Genomic DNA, 18,753 nt, shown 5'->3' on the forward strand with positions numbered 1-18,753 from the left:
AGAATCTGTATAGTTTTGACAATATAGGGGCTATTTTGGAAGCCACATCTAGACTCAAATTCCATCCTTTTTATAATATCCTACACCAGTTTCATCTTGCCACTTAGCCACATCCAGCCTGCTACTGTTCTGGAACTGTTCTGGAAATAGCAGTCATGCTCTGTGCTTCTTTGTTTCCATGCTGTCTGTGGCTGTTTTCTCTCTGCAGCAGGAGAATCATGGAAGAGACCACATGGCTCTCAGAGCCTAAAATCCCTCTGTGGCGTTTGCTGACCCACATTTTTACCCCTAGGTCTCAGTGCTCTGTTTATATTGTCCTTTTCTGGTCATTTGAGTTGTGAATGTGAGAGGCAGGTTCATGCTAGTAGGTAGAGAGGATACAATGAATTATTTTTTTTTAATGATGTGATCAAAATAATAAGGCACTTTGGCAAGTTAATTGAAAAATGAGCTCATTGTTAATGTTTCTTTCACTTTCTCAGTTTAGATACTTGTTACTCTGATTACATTCTTCATTGTTACTCAATTGAAGTTAGCATAAATAATAAATTAGTGAGTTACAGCTAGCATTCTTAGTAGTTATTCAGTAAAGATATGTTAATATCTGCCTTTTTCTGTGTTTCAGGTCATGGGAGATAATCTCCTTCTGTCATCTGTCTTTCAGTTCTCTAGAAAGATAAGACAATCTATTGATAAAACAGCTGGAAAAATCAGGTACTTTGTGTTCCCCTAATCTATTTTAAATTGTCGCTTCCATTTTTAGTAAGCCTGTTGCAACAGCTGTGAGAAACTAGTGAAGATTGTGACATGGAATCCTGCTGCTACTGTTACTGCACTTCCTTTCCAGTTGCAAGGAATGATCCTAACAAAACAAATGTCTCTGGTCATGAACTCAGTTTGTGATTGAAAATTAGCACTTTTAGCCGGATGTGGTGGCACACACCTTAATCCCAGCACTTGGGAGGCAGAGGCAGGTGGATCTCTGTGAGTTCAAGGCCAGCCTGGTCTATATAGTGAGTTCCAGGACAGCTGGAGCTACAGGGAGACCCTGTCTCAAAAATACCAAAAAAAAAAAAAAAAAAATTAGCACTTTCTGAATGTTTATTAATACCCAGAAACATTCCAAAAAATCTGTTAAATATTTTAAATTAACAGACTCAAGGATTCTTTCACTGTAAGACCTCCAACTTGACTCCAGTATCATCTTCATTGGTAAATGAGTCTTCTAAGACTCAGGAAATTTGTGGAACAGCACCTAAACGATGTTGGAAATGTTATATAGACTGTTCAGTGTTAGGATCACATGTTTAATACCTTTTTTTGCATATGTTGAATTACAGTATTATTTTCAGTATCATAGCCCTTCACTAGTCTGTATCCTGTGCATAACAACTGTGCTGTATTGAACATTATATACTTTCAGTTCTCTGCCATGAAGAATGTACTTCATAAATATTTATTGAAGTGAATAATTGAAAGAAATAGGTTGCTTCCTTTTAGCTTGACAATTCTAGAAGAGTCATTGCAAAGAGGAGTCAGTGAAAGGAGAACTCAAAGGCTAGGCGCGACACATTTGGGAGGTGGAGGCAGGAGAATAGGAGTTCAAGTTTATCCTCCACTGTATATCAAGTTTGAGGTCTACATGAGACTGTCTCAAAAAAGAGAACTAGAGAAAGCAAGGATGTTATTATGAGCTTTGGGGAAATGAAAATGGTAGAAGAAAGGGGTTTTATAAATGTTTAGATGAATCAGCAGTAATGTGAAGGTGTCCTTCAGCTTTTCCACTTAACTGTGTGACTTCAAACAAGGTGTCTGATCTGACTCCAGTTCATCACCTTACACACACAGAGGTCATGCTCTCACTGACTGCTATTGAGTGGCTTCAACGAGAAGAAAATAAAATTATTTCTCATTATATTCGTGTATCTACCTTAATAATTTTTAAAAGCTATGCTATCGCCTCTTTTTGCTTTTTTTGTTACTTTTTCTCAGTTAAATTTTTCATCACTGGAATGAAAATGCTAACCTTGGGAAAAATTTTCCCCTAAGTAAATCCCTATGAAGTACTACTTTATAACTTTAGTAATTGAAAACAAATAAACTTGTACCTTTTGTGTAATAATACTTGAGAAATCTATTAACATTATAGCATAATTTATTTTTAAATCCTATAATTAAAATTCAAAGATATAATGAAACATTGTAAAATGTAGAATTGCACATGATATAATTTTGTGTTCTTATGTATTAAACATCTCATCAGTGCAAGCATTTTGCATCATCTTCCAGCAAAATATATTGAGCTTTCCTTCTTTGAGTTCCTGTCTTTCTATTCCTTTAAAAACTGCCAGCGACTTCACTGTAGTCTAGAAGAATAGCATTCTGGGGCCTGGTGAGGTACCAGAGCTCAGTGATTACTCAGGTGTTCGGGACTTGCCTGTCATATGTGATGTCCTGGATTCTATCCCCAGCACTGCAGATACATAAATAAGTAAACAAACAAACAAATAAATAAATAAATAAATAAATAAATAAATAAATAAATAAATAAATAAATAAATGTAATACCATTTTACAAAAGAAGGGACTGGAGAGATGGAACAACCATTAAAGAAAGACTAAGACTGACAACCAAGATGTAAAAAAGGGTGTAATCTTCAAGGTCTGCTCTTTACTTTTAAACATGTATACCATATGTATACATGTATGTATATTTTTTTCTTCCTCCAGGTTCATTTTTCAAAGATCTTACGCAAATGGGATCATAACTGTTTGCTTTTCTATACCTTAGTATTTTCACTTAATAATACTTTTATTTTTTTCAAGAGTACAGATTAAGCATATTGATAGATCTATCAGTCTCAACATTTGATTGGACTGTGAGGCAAAGTGCCTTAAGAAGGAATTGAATATTTGGCTTTCCTTTGTTGTTGTTTTATTTTGTTTTGTTTTTGAAACAGACTCTCATTGTGTAGCTCTGACTGGCCTGGAAAACTCAATGTAGATCAGGCTGGTCCAACTCACAGAAATCCGCCTTTCTCTGCCTCCTGGGTGCTAGAATTAAAGTTGTGTACCACCATACCCAGCCAATTTTCTTAATGAGTACCTATGAATAATTTTATTTTTTAATTTTTAATTTTTTTGTTTTTTGAGAAAGGGTCTCCCTGTCATTCCAGCTGGCCTGCAACTTGCTATGTAGACCAGGCTGGCCTCCATCTCACAGAGATCTGTCTGCCTCTGCCTCCCCAGTGCTTGGATTACAGGTATGTGCCACCACCTTCTGCCTAAAAGTTATCTTAATGACTACCCTTATGTTACTGTAGATTGTATTTTTTTCAAGGTAATTTCTCTCTGTTAATTCTCAGCTATATCCCCAAATTTTAAATAAACTTTAGTTCTTCATAGAATAATAATTTAATACTCATTAACAAGTGGTTATGGAGTACACAGACTTTAGACTTCACCAAAACACAAGGTGTCTGCACTTGTGAGGTTTAAACTCCATCTCATCTACCTGAGGGAATTGTCCTGGGCTAAGCTGTGTCTGTTGCTGTATTTTACTATTAACAATTTCTGTTCCCACCAAAGCTCAAATTTGCCCCTTTTTTTGTTATTGAAATTCCTTATTAGATAAAGGAGATAAAATTACAAATAATAATCCGGATTTCAGTGAAGTAACATAATTAAATTGGAACATAATTAAATTTTAAAAGTTAAGGTTAACAGTTCATTTTAAAGAACTTAATTGCACATTTATAAATAACTGCATTTTATGAAAGTCTGAATTTATAACACTATCAGAGATTATGTTATTAGATAATTAGATATATTAGCATCCAATACTGCCTTAAATATGGTTTATTTTCCCTTTAATCATATTGATTCTGAATTTGCTGGTGCTATTTTCCCTCACAAGTAAGAGCTTTCCTCACCATTTTAGCCCATTCGCCAGTGATGCTCCAATCGGTTTGTGCCCCACAGTGAGTACAGATGACCATCCTCTGGGACAGAGTCCAGTTAAAATTGCCCCCCCCCCAAAATAGTAAACTTGACTAATTAGTTATTACACAAGTTAATAAATCTCTAGGCCCCAGTCATATGCCCTGCTAATAATAAATAGAGAGTCATGCCTCAGGTTTGACTCAACTATTCAGTGTAGTTGGCAGTAACACAGTTGCTATTTTTTTTAACTTCCTAAAATTATATTCTAAAACTAAGCATGGGAGTATTAACCAAAGGAATATATCAGTAAAATAAGCAGTGATTATGATAGTCTTATATAGGAATTGAAATGAGATGTGCAGGGTCCTGGTTTTGATTCCTAGATGTTACCAAAAAGAAAAAAACCTATTAGGAATAGTCTCCAGGTTTATTCATTAATTGAATGTGTGGCTGTATGTTACCTGCATTCTTTTTGATACCCTCACAATCAAGTGCAGAAAGCAGACATGAAAACATGATTAGAGTTCAGAATGGCAAGTATTAAAAGGGAAATACAGGATAAGATGAACCCATAGGAAAGTCCTTTGGGAAAAAATCTGAGAATAATTTTAGAGAAATTGCATGGATGAGTAGGGGAGTTTAGTTGAAAAGTGAAGAGAGGGGCAGTGGGATCATGATAGCTGATACTGGGAGATTAGGATGGACCAACTTAACCCAAATGTAGTACAGTTTGTACCTCATCATAAAAAGCCATGTGAGTGCTCTTGCTACACTGTTCATGAAAATATGGGTGTTTCATTGTGTGGCTTGCTGCTCTGAAAATTTGGAGTCTTATATACACATGAATATATCACATAGATATGATTGATACATATAAGTTCATTCTACCTACTGAAATACAGATCTCTTCCTTCCTTAATACCTGGATCCTTTTCCAGTTAGTGACTCATACAAGAGGCATTCCTAGACCACCTGCCTTGTACCTTTCTGCTGTGAACTGTTATCACAGAGCGTCTTTCTCAGTCTTCATTGACTTCATCCTCAGTTTCCCTCACAAGAAAATAGTGTGACTACTGTGGCTTTGACATTTAATTAGACTGGAGATCAAAGAACACGTAGATTGAGTAGTAAATTGACACAGTGATTTTACTATCTTTAAAACTTTGAAATTGGAAAATATTTCTAAAGCTATAAATATCAAATGATCCATGTATTAGAATTGTCGTTGGTTTGAACATTGAGTTTTGCTATGTGTAAAGCTTGTGGCAGACTTTGTGAAAGATAATAAAGAAGATTAAATGTCTTCATTATTATGGAAATTATCATTGAGCCTGGCTGAGGGTGTACAGGACAGCATATGATAGATTGGTGTCCAGATAGAGTAAAAGGTGAGGGTTCACCTTCACCTAGGATGATGATCAAGGAAGGCTTTGTGGAAGACATTGCATTAAAAGGTAGGTATGATTACTGATAAATAAATCTGAAGACTAGAGGCTGGCCTTCGACATGGGCAGCACCAGAGCACTTTGGGGAATGACTATGAGCTTCATGTCACAGCTTAGACCCCCAAGTGCCTAGTGGACATCTAAGCATATGTGTACTTAATTGTTTGGATGCTCCCTCTGGGCTTAATTTCAAGGTATTTTTACTCACAGCATTCTCACTGTACTCCATTCCACAAGTTTGTGACAGTGGTCCTAGGTTAGTTGTCCATTTTCCGCCCCATTTCATCTGTATTGAAGGACCATCTAGAGAAGAAATTGTGGAAAATTTAGGATATAAGATTAAGACTTTTTTTCCTCGTAAAGCCAACAGTTTCATTAAGAAGGATGTTTAGCTTATTATTTGCTGAACAAAAAAAGCTTTAGATATTTAGCCTAACTACTATTCTGAATTTGTAATTAGAATCTGAAGACCTCTTTGAAAATACCTTTGAATAAAAACGGAATTTTGACCATTATAGCTTGGTCTGAAATACTTTGTTGGGGCTGGAGAGATGGTTCAGCAGTTAAAAGCACTGGCTACTCCGGGTTTGTATCCCAGTTACCGGCATGACAGCAAACAACTGTCTGTAACTCCAGTTCAGGGGATCTGATGCCCTCTTCTGACCTCTGCAGACACTGCATGACATGGGTGCACTTACATACATGCAGGCAAATACAACTCAGAGACATAAAATTCAAAAATATATTTAAAAAGAACAATAATTTGTTGATCTAGTTTTCTGCTTCCTTGGCATCCAAGTATAATATTGTATTAAAGTTGATTTTCTGAAGCCAAAATGATAGGTTTGGCTTCTTCAATCTTCAGGATAATATATGTAAATTGTAAATATTGCTTCAGTGGAACATTTTTTTCAGTGAGTCGGGAACGTTAGGTCACCATTCTCTTCTCTTTCCACCAACAGTAAGATGCTTAGCAGTTTCAGAAGCACATGTGTTATACTCACCATCTTGTAGCAAAATGCACTGAAGTTTTAGCACCTCATGGCTAAGCACAGACTTTTGCGCAAATCCATTGTGGTTCTCACCTGGCCCATGAAGTGGTCATTATTTTCTTATGTGGGTCTTAGTGCTATAAGGACTTTTGAAAGGATAAAAAAATGTGTCTTATTCTTTAACATCATAGTCATTATAAAGCTCTTAGGAATGTGACTGGCATTAAAGTTTAGTCTTTTCAGTTTAGAAAATTTAACAGTAAATCAGAAGGACATTCTTTTACAGTCTCTAAACCCTTAGCATGGCTACATAGAAGTGCAGATGTTTCAGACTTGATTTGATGTTAAGCTTCCTGTTTTTAAATAACCTGGCGTATTAATCTTTGCAGAAATACTAAGAATGTTAATGTACATAAGGTATTTAAATTAAATGTTCAGACTCGGAGAAATTTAAAGAGAAAACAAAAATGTGTTAACATCTTACTAAAACTGCTTGTGTCTCGGAGATTCTTATGTACTGGAGAGGAGTATTCTAAATTTGGAAGACAAGTCAAAATTTTGTGGTAGTTTATAAGTTAAGATGTTTGAATTTAGTTTCTATACAGAACCGTTATTATCAGTTCTTTTTATTAGAAATATATAGAAGTATAAGATATCTTGACTCCTAGTAAGTTATGTACAAGTACATAGGTACATAAGTATGAATTAAGATTTTTGAACAACCACACAGTAAGTACTCCAGTTTTCAGTTTTTAATAGAATATCCACACTTTGCTCCAATAGGTTAGTATTCCTGTTAAAAGAAGTTTTAACCAATATTGCGCACCTAATTAAGCACATTTTCTTAATTTCATTGTACTTATACTTTACATATTCTATTACAATAAATAGTAGTCTTTATAAATAGTAGTTGTGTTAATTAGGTACAAATAATAGTTTAATTTGGGGGAGACTTAACTACATTTGTTTTATATTCAGTTTTCAATTAAGTATGAGACAAACTTTAAAGAGTTTTAAGCATGTATTAGAACCAGACCATTATGTTTTCAATAGTTTTTCACATGAATGAATTAATAGTATTGGCTAAGTATTCTCAGTTCATCCAGCAATTGTTTTATTTTTTTCTTACATAGTTTTGAAAAGATTTGTTGTTTTTGGTATTATCAACAACAAAAATAAACCATGAAAGGTAAATGCTTCTGTTTCTGATCTGTAGGATATTATTTAAAGACAAAGATCGAAACTGGGATGACATAGAGAGCAAGCTGAGGACTGAGAGTGAGGTCCCCATTGTGAAGACCTCGAGCATGGTATAGTGGCTTTTCTTCAAGATAAGCGTTTCTATAACAAGGCTTTATTTGAAGCAAAAGACAGTTTTGAAGCATCTATGTGCATTTACATTATAAAAGGCATATTGGGTAAATTTCATCCTTGCTATTTGTTTTGGGGGTTTTGTTTGTTTTTTGTTTTTGTTTTTTTGAGACAGGGTCTCCCTGTAGCCCCAGCTGGCCTGGAACTCATTATGTAGACCAGGCTGACCTCGAACTCACTGAAATCTGCCTGCCTCTGCCTCCCAAGGGCTGAGATTTAAAGGTATGCACTACCACCACACCCAGCTTCATCCATGGTGTTTAAAATGTCACTTGTTTTAAAGCTGCAGAGGGCATGAAGGAGGAACTTCTGTGTTTCTCAGTTACACATCTTGTTCTTACAATAATCATATATTATAAATAAACAGTTTTGAATTTAGAACTTAAATAATTTACTTAAAACAGTATTTATCTTTTTAAAAATGAATCTGTTCCTGGGTATGATGGTACACACCTATAATCGCTGACCCCAAAAACCAAATAGTACAAATTTTTATTCCTTGTATTTTCTCCTAATGTTGAAGTTTCACTCTATGTATTTTTCCAAAAGAACAGTCATAAGCACATCGCTAAAACATTTTTGCAAAGTTGATCAGTACAGATTTTTCAGTCTTTGCTTCTGCAGTAATAAATTACCTTAAACTTTTCATCTTCTATTATCATGTCATTGAAAAAAATTAAAGATTCTAATTTGGATCTTGTTTATTCAGTATCACTTATTTTATGTCATTACTGATGTGTCATATAGATAATGTTAAGTGTTCAAATAAAATGAGAATGAGATTCATTGCTTGTCGTTTGAAAATGTTTTAGAGTAAGCTAATTTTTACCACTTTTCTTGCAGGAGATTTCTTCTATTTTACAGGAGCTAAAAAGAGTTGAAAAACAATTGCAAGGTAAACTTACTACTAAATTAAATATAAAGAGCTGACAGATGCTTCTGAATATGGTAGTGAGCGATGTGGTGGTAGATGCCTGTAATCCGAGTATGCAGGAGGCAGAGGCAGGAGGTTTATGAGTTTGACACCAATTTGGACTGCGTAGAAAGACTCTCAAACAAAAAAGAGTTACCAATGAGAGACAAGTGCATTTTCGTTCTGAAAATATATTTCCTAATGGATTCTTAATTACTGAGACAATATTTGGTTAAATGTACCAACCAATACATATAAAAGTTATACAAATTACTCATAAAAAGGAAGCTTCAAAGCTACATATAATAAAGGGCTTGGGAGATAGCCCAGTCCAAGAGTGTCTCCCTAGTATGTGCAAGGCCCTAGCTTTGATTCAGAGCGAGTGAAAGAGAGAGAGAGAAATATCAAAATAAAAATTTAAAAATATTTTTTAAATTAGATCTTTTTATCTTTTTATTTGTTATTTTTGAGATAAAGTGTCATAACACAGATTGGTCTCAACTCACTGTGTAACTGAGGATGGTCTGGAACTCTGGATCCTCCTCCTCCACCACCTAAGTTCTGGAATTACAGGCATACCTGGCATAAAGTTAGATCCTGAACATATTTTGGTATTCATATTTGACAGTAGGTTAGATGCTATAAATTAATTATATATAAAAATATATAAAATAATATATTTAAATGAGTGTATATAGTTGAAAATACTGATAATTTACATCTGTTTCACAATTTTTACATTTCATTGCTGGCATAATGTGTAATTAACTTATATTCTAATACAAATAATGGTTACTTAGATGGACCACAGGATATGAGTGTGTTTTGGCTATAAGGACTAGAAGAGGAAGTAAAGCTGGACATGGTGGCACATGACTATAATCCCAACGCCAGACAAGAGGAGACAAGAGGATTGTGACTTTGAGGCCAGTCTGGAATATACAGAGGAACAAGAGAAAAAGGAAAAGAGAAAGAAGAAAACTTTGGAGCGGGCATTGTTCTGGCATTGTCTCAGATCTAGATTTTGTCTTTTTGCCTAGATGTCTTGACCTAGAAGTCCCTAGTGGTTTAAGTAGATGGGCAAGTCTTCTGCTAATTCTCCTTTGTCTTTATTGGTTGAATAATCTTGGCCTGATGTGTTGGTTCCACCTAAGAGATTCTTACTTTTTTTTTTAATTCTGACCTATCACATGTACAGGTTACATGCGCCCCACCCCCACCCCCCCAATAAGTAACACTGAGTTACCAACACAGTGGTGGTGATTATTAGAATGGAGGGCCGTTCTTTTTGTTTGTTTTTGTTTTTGCTTTTCAAATATCTTTAATACTTTATTTTTAAAGTTTTTTATTGAGCTTTTGTATATTTCATACAACAGCTCTTAATCAAATTTAGACCCCCTCCCCCATCTTTGCCCTCCCCCCACCAGACTTCATGTATTCCGCCATACATGTTAAGTCCTATCCTGTCAAGAATTTGTACCAAATTTCTTTCAATGCAAATTCATCCAGTGGAGTCTAGTCAGCTTATCTAGAGTGCATTGATAAGGTCTACTCTCCCTCACCTAGGAGTAATCAGTCTCTAATAGTTACCAGTCTAGGGCCAATCGGCCACCCATTTCCCTCACTGTACTCTGGGCCTTTGTCTGATTGAGTTGGCATGGGTCCTCTGCTCAATGCCACCATTGTCACAGGTTAACATGTGCAAGCCTCCAGTGACCTGAAAGTCTGTGCTTCCCTGTGTTCATGAATCATCCCTGTCTCTTACAACCTTTCCAACCCCTCTTCCACAATGGTCCCTGAGCCATGGGTGGAAGAGGTTTAATATAGGAGTCCTATCCAGGGACACACTGTCTATAGTCTCTTATTCTTTAAAACTTAGCCAGTTGTGGCCTTTTGTGTGCATCACACTCTGTTGTATAAAAAGCTTGACTGGTTGAGGGTTGCACTAGTTTTTTCTCTTACCCCACCCCCCGCCCTGTTCTGCTGTGTTCCATGAGCCTTAGGTGTAAAGGTTCCACTGCAGATATGTCACCTAGGACTAGGCATCTCTCAGACATATATCCTCTGTGTCTGACCAGTTGTAGGATTCTGCAGTAGCCTCCATCTGTTGCAAAAAAGAAGCTTCTTTGATGAGTGGTATGCAGTATACTTCTCTGTAAATATTAAGGATCCATATTTAGCATATGGTAAGAAATTTCATTTGTCCATACACAGAACAGGCATAGGGATTTCTCTAGGATCTATGACCTCTCCAGCCATGTGTATTTGACTATGTTTACAGTGACACCCGTGAGTTCATTCCCATTGAGAGGGCTTTAAGTCCAGGTAGATAGCTGTTGATTACCCTCCAGATAACAGTGCCACTACTGCACCAACAGAGGTAGTTTGGTGTGCCACTTGTTATGGTTATTAAGCTTTAAGGCTGGGTTGGACCATTGATTGATTTTCTCCCTTAGCAGCTTGCATAGTGTCCTCCAGAACTATGAGAGCTAAACTTTAGGTAGAAGGCTTCAAGGTCAGTTCCTGCTCCATTGCTCCAAGTCCTGTGTCCGAAGTATGTCCTGTCTTCAGCCGTAGGGTCTGAGAGAAACCAAGAGCTCTGGCAATAGCTTGTGTTCTTTGGGGAGTCTCTTGGACCACTCTGACCAACTACTGGAGGGCTATTCTTGAAAGGACTCTTGATTGACTTTTATTTCTGTGGTGCTTCCTTCTTCCAACTTCTTGCTCTGCCCTTTTCCATGTTGAGAAGTAAGTAATGCCTGAGAACTTCTTTTGTCTATCCAAAAGTCTTTTGAACTGAAAGCTGGTTTTTCACTGGCCACTGTCATGGAGATAGCAAGGTGTATTTTTCTTTCTGGCACTGCACCAGGGTATTAGTTATGCTATGGCTATTGCAGAGATGCTGCAATAGCCATAGTAGTACATAGTACATAGTAGTACACATAGCTGATAGCTGGGTACCCAGCCAGTGTGAAGACAACATGCTCATTAGTCTTCAGAAGTTCCCATGTTCTAGCATCTCCAGCCTTGAAATGACTCTGAACTCAATCTTAACAATTAACCCACAATTTTTTGAGAGATAAAAGTAGGATTAAAGTTGGTTGGTTGGTTGGTTGGTTGGTTGGTTGGTTGGTTGGTTGGTCGGTTGGTTGGTTGGTTTGTTGGTTGATTGGTTTTTTTGGCAGGGTATCCCTAGCCCCAGCCTGCCTGGAACTCACTACGTAGACCAGGCTGGCCTCAATCTCATGGAGATCTACCTGCCTCTGCCTCCCGAGTGCTACGATTAAAGGTATATGCCACCATGCCAGGTGTACGGACTTTTTAAAAAAATCATAACCAGTCTTTTACATATCCTTTTGTAATAATGAAAGCAAATTTCAGAAAGCTTTTTCTTGATTTTTATGCTTCCAAGTACTAGTTTTCTTTTTTACCAGTTCTTTAAGTATCCATAGGGGAACCATAAGGGGACCTAAGAGAAGCATTTGCATTCGGGTCTGTATAATTTGTATGTTGTAAGTATAGCATTAGAGGAGAAACTGAAGTATTTCTAAATCCTAAGCAAAGTTCTTATCCAAATCTCACTGCAAAAGATTTATATCTCTTTTTGCTCTACTTTTCCTTCAGCGATCAATGCCATGATTGACCCAGATGGAACTTTGGAGGCCCTGAACAACATGGGATTTCCCAATGCTATCCTGCCATCACCACCAAAACAGAAAACCAGTCCTGTTAATAACCACAGCAGCCCGGGTCAGACACCAGCTCTCTGCCAGCCAGAAGCTAGGGCTCTGCACCCTACGGCGGCAAATGCCTCAGCTGAGTTAGAGAATGCTGAAACCGAGGCTGATTTCAGTATACATTTCAATAGGTTCAACCCTGATGGGGAAGAGGAAGATGTTACAGTACAGGAATGACATCCTCTGGGTTGTTCCAAAAGTAATTACCCATGGAATGACTAGGAATTGGAAGCATAATGTTGACATACAAAACAAAAGAGCTTGGTCAGCAACAATCTTGTTATCTTTGTCTTCTTAATTTTATTTATTTATTTTACCTCTAATATAGTGTCCTACCAATCTTTTCAAACCACTTAGATAACTTGAAGCACACTTAGCAGAAAGAGGTTACGGCAGCTCTGCCTTTTGTGGTTGTAGGATTTTCAGATTGAACTGTATCGTTGCATCCTTTCCCTTCATAGATCTCTGTTTTCTTTAAGCCATGCTGTGACCTACGAGCAACTAAAATACCCAACATTTCTGAGCCCTGTGTCTCCTGTGCGAAGCTGTTCCCTGAAATGGACTTCATCTTCAGCTGTACAGGTGTTAGACCATCCAATGTGCTTCTTAATACTAGGGTTTATATTACTATTCATTACCACTGGACACAGTGACACACTGCTCTCTGTAGTAAAGCAAACCTTTCACAACCATCATCCTGTGTCCTAAAATTTTCCAACATAGATGTGATTTATATAACTTTGTTGCTAAGTAACTTGTCTTGGGGTTTATGGAAATTAACTATTATGTTTGCACTAAGATTTTTCCGGGAGTGATAAATGGACATATCTATATATCAATAAGGACTAACTGTCTTTTTGTACATAGGAAATTGATAATACTGTATTTGTTTTAACCCCACAGTGTTTTACTCCACTTTCAAAAAGAACGATTTGGCACTTTTTTTCTTCTTTTTTTAATGGAAATAAAACTTTGTCGCTCCTTTTAGATTAAATGACAGCTAGAAAGATTAGACTAGACAGATAGTTTAGGTGGAGTATATTTTTTAAACTAAGAACATGTATATTTGTCCTGTGTTACCAAGTTTTATGTGACAGTTGGAAAAAAATTCCCCTGAAAGGATCATGATGTTAAAAATTTTCTTCACTAGGAGACTTGGAGAACCAATAGTCATAAGATTAGTTGATAGTTCCACTCCCAAACATGGAATTGCTTCTGTGTGTTTCCCTGTAGGACCCAATAGTAAGTCCTGTGTCAGTCTTACACATTTATAAGGACCCTGCAAGACAACAGCGACTAAGGCTCTGGGCTCATAGCTACTGCAGAGAAAGCCTGTGGAACATACCTTCTTTAATTTTGTTCTGTTTTCATTTTTATTTCCAGTAAGTTCACATTTGGATAAGTTTTAAAAGGAAAAAATTACTTTTGTGTTTCCAGAACACTATAATTTGGGTGACTCTTAATTCTGTTAAATATTAGTAGGCCTAGATTTCCCCTAAGGCCCCAGCAGTCTCTAAGAGTAAACTGCAACTTTTATGAAATGGTCTTTCATACTGTAGCAATAACCTGTGTCACATTTGTTTTAAGGAAAAAAGTAACTGTACACTTCAACATTTTTCAGGATTTAAGAAATCCTATTCTGTTGGGTCAGTTAATAAAAATGCAAGATCTTTTTGTAGAGATGTAAAAACAAAAAGTCTATTGTATAATGGATCTGATTTTTAAGTTATAAAAAGGAAAAGGAACTGTTCTTGTAAAGCTTAATTCACAGTTCTCATAAAAGGAACACATTTTAAAAGATTTTTAAAGAATGTGAAAGGAAAGCCAAATGCCATGAAGGAACAAACAAAACATTAAAACAGAGAGTCCATTTGAAGAAAAAGTTGAAATAATTGCCATTGCTCCCTCCTTAGCTGAAGTTTGGTACTGATTCTGTCCACATGGAATTAGATGGTAAGGAGTTTAGGAGAGTGTTACAATCTCTATTTACATTATGTTTTGTTTACACAGTTTTGTTCAATTATAAACATTTGGCCTTTTACTATGTTATTTTTATTTTGTATGAATACATTATTCTCCTTATTTATTTTTATTACATTTATTACTTGCGTTATTTTGTTATGCATTTACAACTCCATTTTTAAATAAAGTGTTTCTGGAACTTTATGCAGTGATTATCTATTTTATTTCTTCTACCACTGATGCACTAATACTCACTGATTTACCAAATAACTATTTAAAACCATTTTCTAGTGTTTAACAAAAGAATCTTTCAGTTTTAATTAATACATAATCATTTAAAGAATGGCATTTTCTTAGTGAATTATAATAAATATATATGCTTAGCTTAGCACTCCAGAATAATGTGTACACATAGGTCTTTATTTTTAGTCAGCCCTGGATCAGCCGAAAGCTTTGTGACAGTAATGCATTTAGGGAACAGAGTAGAAGTTTTAAGTACCTCACACATCTTAAATTTCAGACTGTTTGTTGTTCTGTCATTCAAGCTCAAGACTCTTGACCATCTCCCCGTCACTGATCAACTTTACAAGTTTCACAGCTTGGCCTTTGGAGCTTTCTGTAATCCAGGCTTTTCCTCTGTTTTTGTGAACCCTGATTCTGCTGCTCCTCCAGTGTTCCTGGACATCGAGGGCCTCTCGTCCTCCGTGTACTTGCTCTTCCTTGCTTTCCTGTTCTACCACAGCACACAGCTCTGCCGTTCCTCCAGTCCACTGACATCCTCATAAAGCTTCCCTCAGTTGACACCATAGCAAGGTTGTGTTGCACACTTGCAAAATTTTTCTCTTCTTTTTTCCCCCATAACACAAGTGTATATACTTTGCAACTCTGTACTAGTGAGGTTCCTTCATGTCCTTGGACTTGCTTGTCAGGCCTCTGCATGAGTCTAACTTTGGGGAGGAAACTGGACTTAATATTTGACATCCAGACCTGTTCTCTGTGAATGTAGTCCTTTAACTTCTGATCTGCAAAATTAGGGCATCCAGGGGTCTCAGTACTTCAATGGACTTTATGAAATGTATTCTTCAAAAACACTTGCTCTGATTCTTTGTTATGTAAACTCTTCCTCTCCTTGTGGTCTCAACCCTTCAGACTCAGTTTTGCCCAGAGAGATCTGAACCACTTTCTTTTTATCTTTTTTTTTCTATTTTTTAGAACTTTAACGTACTCAATAACAATTTCCAGAGCAAAGATACATCTCTTTTGAAAGTGGCTATAAAATTTTTAGGTTCTGCTTTCTGTGCTTACTAAGTGCCTAACATACTAAATAGTCTTCTGAGCACTGAGACTCCTGGCAGTGAACAGAAACAAAATGTTACTCTCAAAACCTCAGATTCCATAATGTGAGGCAGACAGTGGAACCTCAGAGTTCAGTTAGGAGGCAACATCAGATGGAGACGCACATTCTCCATTCTAGTGACTGCATATGGAGGCCATCCCTCAGCTGAACTTCGTGAAGGTAATATGTAGTGCTCTATATGTGCAGATTCTCTTCAGTTCATTTTCATTCTGGTTGTAAGAACTTTCTGTGCCCTACCTTGCAGCCCTGTATTCTGAACCCGGTTGCTTCCCTATGTGCTCATGATGCACCCGAGACACTGCCACACAGGTCATCAGTAGATTTTGCACAGGGCTGGAGAGCCTCCTCAGAACTGTGCTGCTGCCCATCTCTGGGAGACTTCATAGTACAGCTGAACTGAACCTGCAGCTGTGTGCCAAGTCTCCAAGAAACAGTCCGCAGCACTTTCCATGTTCAGGTAACCTTTGCATTATTTGGATGTAGGGATGACCAGTACACTGGGAGTTCAGTGCTGACCTGTAGCTCTGGATCCAAAGCTTAGTTTGACCTACTGAGGTGGCCTAAGTGAGTTCCCTCCTCCCCTCTTCCTGCCTCTTGACCATGGTAGCCCCTGTGTCTAGCACATTTCACCACCTGAGCTAGTGTTTGAGGAAATGCACACTGCTCTGCGTTGCTCTTGTAAGTACTGCAATGTACAGCACACACTTGTTCACCATAACTATTAAAGCTATCACAAGGACTAACTTTGAACTAGATGGAAATTCTTTTAGTTTGAGACATGAGATCTACAAATTTGGACATTACGTATTCCAGCCACTTCATATTTGAGGTAATGGAGAAATAGAGCAAGGAGTGAGGGCTTATTCTTTGTTGGACAATATATGTAGTGCTCTACCTACATCTCAGTCTTCACAACTCAGTGGTAAATGAGTAGATCTGTGATTCAAGAACTGAGGCCCAATACTTACCTTGCAGCGGAGACACCATGATCAGGAAGGTGGTTTTCCCAGGGCGAGGCATATCCATTACACTTGGGATGTGCTGACCTCTGTGATTCCCCCAAATGCAGGAAACTCGACTGCATAATTTGTGGCAGTTGGGGACTGTGTTCATGCTCTCCCCTGAAGGAAAAAAAGAACTGAGGTTTGAGGTTAAGGAACTTACTCAGAGGTCCAGTTGGGATTTGAATCTAGATCTACTTCACCCACCACTAGTGCTCACCTTACAAATAACTGGTGGTTTGGGCAAGCCTTTGACACACACCCACCCTTATAACATTGACCACAGACCCTGAAAAGGTCACTGGATCCTACTTCTAAAGAGAAGCAGGAAGTCATCAGTGAACTCGTAATAGAGAATATGAACTTGCCCTACTGAGTTCATGTGAGAACCACATCAGCTGAGGAGCAGTCTCCTCTTGTTTTAAAGGTGAAACCCAGGGCTGCAAATTAGGAAACTGATAGTAATTCCATATCAAGGTTCTCACCATTGATCTGCTTCCTAAAGCCTTCCAATATCTCTGAGTAAGGCTGGTTAAAAGAAGAGAAACTGTCCCCTGGGACTAGGTGGAGTACAACGAGACCTGCTGTTCCCTCTACATGGGGTAAGAGTTGAGGGAGGTGGATAATGGCAGAATGGGTTTCAACACGTCTAGACCAAATAATGACTATGGGGGCTCCAGTGTCAATTTACAATACTTAGTAGTGGCAGTGGATTTTCCTCAAAAGAGAAAACTGAACCAAGTTTGAGATGAAATACTTAAACCTTTGTGCTATTTCAGTGTTAATGCACCAGTCCTGAGTCTTCACAGCTGACTTTGCCTCCTTTACACTTGATTTCCCAGTAGTGCCTCAGTGACCAAAAGAAGTCTTGTGGCCAACTCTCCAGTTTCCCATATCCAGACTCGTGTCCAGCACACAAAAGATAGATGAACTCTGTCATGCCTGCTTTCCATTGCCAGTCTATGATTGTAACCCGAGTCTTCAAAAGAAGAAAAATACAAATCAACATTGGATTTTTAATTATCCTATAAAAGTTCATAATGTGTAACAGCAATTTTTTTTACAAAAGAGAAAAGGTACCATTGCTTCAGAAAATGGTGTAGAAATTCCTTCTGAAGTTAAGCGTGCATCTCACAACACCCCAGCCATTTTCTGCCAGATGTTTACACAAGAGAAATGAAATCATATGTCCACAAATACACATACAAAATTCTTACAGAAACTTTTAGCAGCCAAACCCTAGAAACATAACCCGTGTTCACCACAATTAAATAGAAGAGCAATTAGTGATGCATTCATAAAATAAGGTAACTAAGATAGCAAGGAACAAACCAGCTACAGGCATATGCAATAACATGGGTCAGTTTTTAAAACACTTTGAAAGAAGCTGGCATTAGGACTCAATTTGGGTGAAAATCTACAAAAGGTGAAACACTGTAGTGAGAGCACAGATAGGTGCTGTGGAGGATGGGGAAGAGGAAAATGACTGTGAGTTAGCTGCTGGGCATGGGGCACTGGGTAAAGTTGAGATTCATCATAGTGTAGGCTGACCTTGAATTTTTGATCCTTCTGCCTCCACTTCACAAGTGTTAGGATTACAGGTGTCCACAACCCACCTGGTTTATTCACCCTTCTTTAATCACACAAGAACAATACTGTACCAACTGCATGTGCTATTTCCATCTCATCACAACACTGTATATCAGAGTTTTGACTTTGAGCTCTGGGTGCTGTTTTTCATCCCTGTGTATTTGAATCAAAACATCTTTGAATGAAATAGCCCACTTTGGTGTTCAAAGAAAGGACAGATCCATTCCTGAATCCTTGATGAATTTGGACTAAATACTCTCCGCTATAGTAAAGGTCTTTCTGTTTTATATGTTTTATGTGTTATGAGAGCATTTAAGTGTACTAATGAGATAAGCATTCCTTCCTGCAATGTATTGCCTAAGGTGCATTATTTATATTTGTTTTCAACTTTGAATTCTCTAAGTAGCTATTTTAATCAGCTTTCTATCCTATAGCAAACACCT

At 37.4% G+C, this 18,753-nt stretch overlaps 1 protein-coding gene and 1 non-coding gene across 9 annotated transcripts in view; both read left to right on the top strand.

The window, feature by feature from the left end:
• Window positions 1–14,566, top strand: part of Cep170 (centrosomal protein 170) — a 167,526-nt gene extending 152,960 nt beyond the window's left edge. For 4 of the 8 annotated variants that reach the window (XM_008849168.3, XM_008849165.3, XM_008849167.3 and 1 more), the window contains exons 17-20: window positions 626–714; window positions 7,596–7,689; window positions 8,594–8,645; window positions 12,288–14,497. In XM_008849168.3, coding sequence (XP_008847390.1) covers window positions 626–714; window positions 7,596–7,689; window positions 8,594–8,645; window positions 12,288–12,577 — 525 coding nt within the window. In that variant the 3' untranslated portion in view covers window positions 12,578–14,497. Of the gene's footprint in view, window positions 1–625; window positions 715–7,595; window positions 7,690–8,593; window positions 8,646–9,463; window positions 9,887–12,287 lie in introns of those variants that run through there. The other 4 variants (XM_008849171.2, XM_008849172.2, XM_029554100.1 and 1 more) reach the window with 3 other exon arrangements.
• Window positions 14,567–16,679: 2,113 nt separating this feature from the next.
• LOC115067005 lies at window positions 16,680–16,843 on the top strand. The gene has a single exon (XR_003846443.1). It is a non-coding gene; the product is annotated as a U1 spliceosomal RNA (small nuclear RNA).
• The last annotated feature ends 1,910 nt before the right edge of the window (window positions 16,844–18,753 follow it).

The sequence above is a fragment of the Nannospalax galili genome, unplaced genomic scaffold (genome assembly GCF_000622305.1).
Source record: "Nannospalax galili isolate Female #2095 unplaced genomic scaffold, S.galili_v1.0 scaffold543, whole genome shotgun sequence".
In the NCBI taxonomy this organism is placed as follows: domain Eukaryota; kingdom Metazoa; phylum Chordata; class Mammalia; order Rodentia; family Spalacidae; genus Nannospalax; species Nannospalax galili.